Raw genomic sequence first — 4,965 nt, 5'->3', positions numbered from 1 at the left:
ACCCACCACCACTGTTTGTTCCCACGCACAAATCCAATTGCATCTTCCCCATGTTTTAAAGTCCTAAAGGCCCCCAAGTCCTTCTAGAGAAAGCCCAGATTCCCCAGCAGAATCTGCAGAATCCTCCCCAGGCTTGCCCCAGTCTTCCTCCCGGCCTCACCCATGAAGCTCACGCAGCCTCCACTACTCACGAGGGGCAGTCTTGGGCCACCATGCTTTTGGCAAGTGCCGCCCCTGTGCTGGGCTTGCTCTGCCACTCACCCCCAGCCAACCCTGAATGGCCCTTCGAAGCTCTCCTTAAGTGTGGCTCCTGTGGAGCTCCGTCCCGGATTGGCGGCTCACTGGATGCCCCTGCATCCCTACAGACTCTCAATATTTCTGTGCTACGTCAGTCATCATGTCCTGATATAACTGTGCTTATGTATGTCTCTCCATCACTCCTCTCCCCTGCTTCCCTACACCCACCAGGCCCTCTGTGGGCTCGGATTGTAGCTGGTTCATTCATGTATCCCAGCATTTTCCACAGCGCCTCGCATGCAGTAGGGACTCAGTTAATGAATGTGGAATAGGTTTGCAAGAGGAACAGTCTGCTGGGTGAAGGCAAGGTCTTGGACAGGAAGGGGAGCAGGACCTGCCCTTTCCTCAGCCACTTAAGCAGTGAGGACTGAGGGGAGGGGGGTCTCTCTACCCAGCCCTTCCCGTGCCCATCACGGTACAGCCAGGGCACCTGCCTCCTGCCATGTGGACCCAGGATTGGTAGAGCTCCAGGGAGCCTTTGCAGGGCAGCCCGACTCTGGCCCTGGCCTGGGGAGGATGGGGCGTGATGGATACTATCAGAAGAACTGGGTACCATTTTGGATTTTATCTCTTGATATCTGGGTGAGCTTGGGCAAGTTGCCTAATTTTCCTGAGAACTGGTTGCTTCAGCAGCAAAACAGGAGGTAAGGATGCCTCTCTCATTTGTAAAGTCTTGAAGCCAGAGCCTGGCACACAACAAATCTCCAGCCAATGTTAGTGTTCACCTTATGGGTGAATTAGGGCACTGGGAATAATGGTTTTGTCTCAGGGAGCTAAAGGAAGTGAAATGGTCTGCATCAGATATGGCCTCCTCTCCTTTTGAGGGCTTTGCCGGTGGCTCAGATGATAAAGAATCTGCCTGCAATGCAGGAGACTCGGGTTCGATCCCTGGGTCAGGAGGATCTCCTGGAGAAGGGAATGGCAACCCGCTCCAGTATTCTTGCCTGGAGAATCCCATGGAAAGAAGAACCTGGCGAGCTACTGTCCATGGGGTCACAAAGAATCAGACACTACTGAGTGACTAACACTTTCACTTTCCCCTTCTGAAGGAGCCAGTGGGAAAGTTCCCCCTCCTCCACTTCCAACCCCTCCCTGACACTGTTGCATAACCACAGTGTATCCTGAGGGGGATGGGTGAGAATCTGGGCGCCCAGAAGGCTCAGGAAGGCTTGCTCGGCAGCAGGAAGGAGGCATTTCTTACCACAGGTCTTGCCGCCATCTCACCCTCATGCGGCACAAATGTTAACCACTATTTTCGCTTCTCATCCCCTTCAGCCTCCAGGGATCTGGCCAGCCAACTCGGCTCCCATTGTAAGTCTCTTGCTCTATCTTTAGAAGCTTTTCGCTTTGTTTCTTCCTGTGGGTTAAAAGAGAGCTTTCCCAGTGGCTCAGAAGGTAAAGAATCTGCCTGCAAGGCAGGAGACCCGGGTTCAGTCCCTAGGTGGTAGATTAAAGGAGGAAGCAAGCCAAACACTGGGCTTCTCCCATTGGAAGGTAGGGCCACCCAGGCCAGACCCCTGGACCGTCTGCCTGGCTGTGGTGGTAACAGTGGGAGGGTTTTGGGTTGGGGGAAGGGTGGCTAGCCCTGATGAATTGGGAAACAGCCCGGAGGGCCACTGGTTTGCTCAGGCCCCTGTCAGTCTGTGGGCAGCCACAGGACGCCAAGACTCCGCTTCCACTTCTTCCTTCTGCAAAGTGAAGCTATGCTGGAGTGATTCCCCTAAGAAAGACAGGCCACACACCACAAATGCGTATTTGTTCTCAGAAGAAACCTTTGCCCCTATCTCATGCCCGTAAGAGAAGAAATATCTCTACCCACCAATTTGGAGGTACCTTCTGGCTGGTTACAAGCCCAAGATGAAACTCTCCTAAGAGGAGAGAGTTAAGTGTTAAGTGCCACCTCTGGGGGCAGGTGGTGGTCTTCGCACAGGTGAGAGCTGGTTAAAAACGTGGTTTCTTCCTTCCAGGCTCAGACCTTCGTCCACACCATACACAGCGCCCCTGGACAGATGTTCCCTGTAAGTCTGAACACTCTGACCAGCTCACAGCCCCACTACATGCCCCTTTACCAGAGGCTGAATTCTATAGGTCCAGGGTCAGGAAGAAAACAATTTAGCAAGGAGGGTGGGGCCATTTGGGGCTGAGGTCTTTCGCTCAGGGGACATGCACACAAAACTCTCCTTAGAGTCAGTAGAGGTTCTGGATCAGGCTGGATTTACCCAGTGGCGCAAGAAATTAATCCCTTAGTGGTCACTCAAGTGTTCTTGCCTGGAGAATCCCAGGGACGGAGGAGCCTGGTAGGCTGCCGTCTATGGGGTCGCACAGAGTCGGACACGACTGAAGGGACTTAGCAGTAGCAGCAGCAGGGGCCAGCAGGAAAACAGGTCCTTCTGTCCCTGGGGTGGCGGGTGGGTGTGGCGCGCAGTGCTCCCAGTATCTGGATATGAGACCTTGCATCCAGAAGACGAGTCCCTGGGATGTCTGTCACTGCTGATTAAGGGCGTAGGCTGCTTCTCCGCCTCCGCCTCCGCCTCCTGCCGAGACAAAGCACACAGGAGCCTAGAGTCAATGGGGCTGTCCTTGGAGGGGCTGAGAGGCAGGTGACCATGATGGGATCCAGGAGTACGACAGGAAGGCCCACCAAGGTTGATATGCGGAGGAGGGTGGCTGGGAAAACCCAAAAGCTGAAACCTTTACTACTTCAGTCTTCTATTGGAGCATCCTCTCTAGAACGCGCGGTCTCACAAGAGTTTGCGCATACGTGTGCTTACGCACTCCCGCCCTGACGTTCTCAATCTCATTTCAACAGAATCCCGTGATCCCACCCGCGGTGTATCCCAACCCGGTTTACGTAAGTGGTTTCTCGGGGAGGAGGGGAGGTTTGGTTTGTGCTGTGCAGCGTTGGGGGGAGGGGGAGAGGGCAGCTTTCAAAATTAAAAGCAGTGCCTTAGTAAACTGAAGTTCTGGAAACTTCCAAGTAACTTAGAAGACTTAACAAAAGGAGCTTTCACCTTTAAAATCATCCCTTCACCCTTAGCATATCATACAGCCTCCCCTTCTCAGCCTAAGCATCCTTTGCGTCCAACCAAAGCTCTTTTCCTGAAGGTAAATGTCCATTAATTTGAGGAATGCTGGAAAGGTTTTCTTTGTCGTTTACTGATCCAAGTAAAGATACCATGGAGTTCTTTCTTGAAGATACAGACACAACAAACTGTGGGCTGACAGTCCAGATGTATAGAAATTGGCACAAAGGTCCCCCTAGGGTGGCGGCTGCTCTGGCTGCTGCTGGCTGACCTGCCCCATCCCCTTCCCACAGCAGCTACCTTTCTTCACCTCCATCCTGGGTGGGCTGTACCCCTCCAAGAGCATCCTGGTGTCGGGCACCATCCTGCCCAGCGCTCAGAGGTAAGCCAGGCCTCCTGGGGAGAAGAGACACCCCAAGGTCATTCTGGCCACCCCTCTGCCTCGGGGCAGAGAGTCCATGGGAGTGGCCCGCCCCCCAGGTTCTACATCAACCTGCGTTCAGGGAGTGACATCGCCTTCCACCTGAACCCCCGCTTCAACGAGAATGCGGTGGTCCGCAACACGCAGATCAACGGCTCCTGGGGGTCTGAGGAGCGAAGCCTGCCACGAGGGATGCCCTTCTTCCGAGGCCAGAGCTTCTCGGTGAGATGTTGCCACCTGGAGCCTGAAGGGGCTCCCAAGGGGCAAATGGAGGAGCGGGTGGAAGGCATCTGGGGGCACGCTGATCGAGACATGAGTTGACGCCTCTAGTGTGAGGTCTGGCCTCAGAAGAAGAGAAACTGTTCACCAAATGACTGCTATTATCTTTTACTGTTACTGTCCTGCATAAGGCAGGGGGCAGGTACTATCGGCTGTTACAGATAAGGAAACTAATTCACAAGTGTAGGTTACTTGCTAAGGTCACACTTGCTAAGGTCCCACAGCCAATCAATGTGGGATGGGACTTGAGAATGAGGTGTCATTCATTCACTCACTCACTCACTCATTCAACAGTCATTTATCAGCTATTTCATCCAGGCCCACTTTGAGCAGAAAGTACCCCAGGGGCTGGGGGGACAGTTATGACCCCAGCAGTCTAGGTCCTGACCCCATGGAGTTTACAACCGAGGTGGGAGGAGGAAGAAAGAAACAATGGACAGATCACCGTGGAATAGCAATGGGTACCACACAGAGAGCAAAGTAGGATAAGGAACAAGTGAGCCCCAGGGTCCTGCGGCCTTAGGAGGGGGCAGATCTCAGAGGAGGCCAGAGTGCATGTGGGACCTCGGTGGTGGGAGGAGCCCAGCTTGCAAGATTTAGGAGTAGCAGAGAGAAGGGTCATGGGCACGGCCTGTCTAGGAAGCAGGGAGGACAGAGAGGTGAGGGGTGGAGGGTGGGAATTCTGGAGGCTGGGATGACACAGAGCTAGATTCTCAACACTGACTATACACTCAGACCACCTGAGAGCTTGAAAAAGAAAAATCAATGCCTGGCCCCACCCCAGGCCCATGAGGGGGTGAGCCTGGGCACCTGTATTTTTTTTGGGGGGGTGCACTGGGTCTTCATTGCGGTGCATGGGCTTTCTCTAGTTGCGGCAAGTCGGGTCTGCTCTCCAGTTGCGATGCATGGGCTTCTCGTTGGCAGTGGCTTCTCTTGTTGCAGCTC

General features: G+C 54.0%; 1 protein-coding gene across 3 annotated transcripts in view; it reads left to right on the top strand.

Moving 5' to 3' along the window:
- The window catches only part of LGALS9 (lectin, galactoside-binding, soluble, 9), an 18,340-nt gene that overhangs the window by 11,401 nt on the left and 1,974 nt on the right, over window positions 1-4,965 (top strand). For 2 of the 3 annotated variants that reach the window (XM_010861446.1, XM_010861445.1), the window contains 5 exons: window positions 1,573-1,608; window positions 2,265-2,315; window positions 3,107-3,148; window positions 3,614-3,702; window positions 3,801-3,963. In XM_010861446.1, the coding sequence (XP_010859748.1) occupies window positions 1,573-1,608; window positions 2,265-2,315; window positions 3,107-3,148; window positions 3,614-3,702; window positions 3,801-3,963 (381 nt within the window). The remainder of the gene's footprint in view (window positions 1-1,572; window positions 1,609-2,264; window positions 2,316-3,106; window positions 3,149-3,613; window positions 3,703-3,800; window positions 3,964-4,965) is intronic. The other variant, XM_010861447.1, reaches the window with a different exon arrangement.

Source organism: Bison bison, unplaced genomic scaffold (genome assembly GCF_000754665.1).
Source record: "Bison bison bison isolate TAMUID 2011002044 unplaced genomic scaffold, Bison_UMD1.0 scf7180017864472, whole genome shotgun sequence".
Classification (NCBI taxonomy): domain Eukaryota; kingdom Metazoa; phylum Chordata; class Mammalia; order Artiodactyla; family Bovidae; genus Bison; species Bison bison.
The sequence above is the reverse complement of the archived record's forward strand: the minus strand, read 5'-3'. Positions and strand labels throughout refer to the sequence as shown.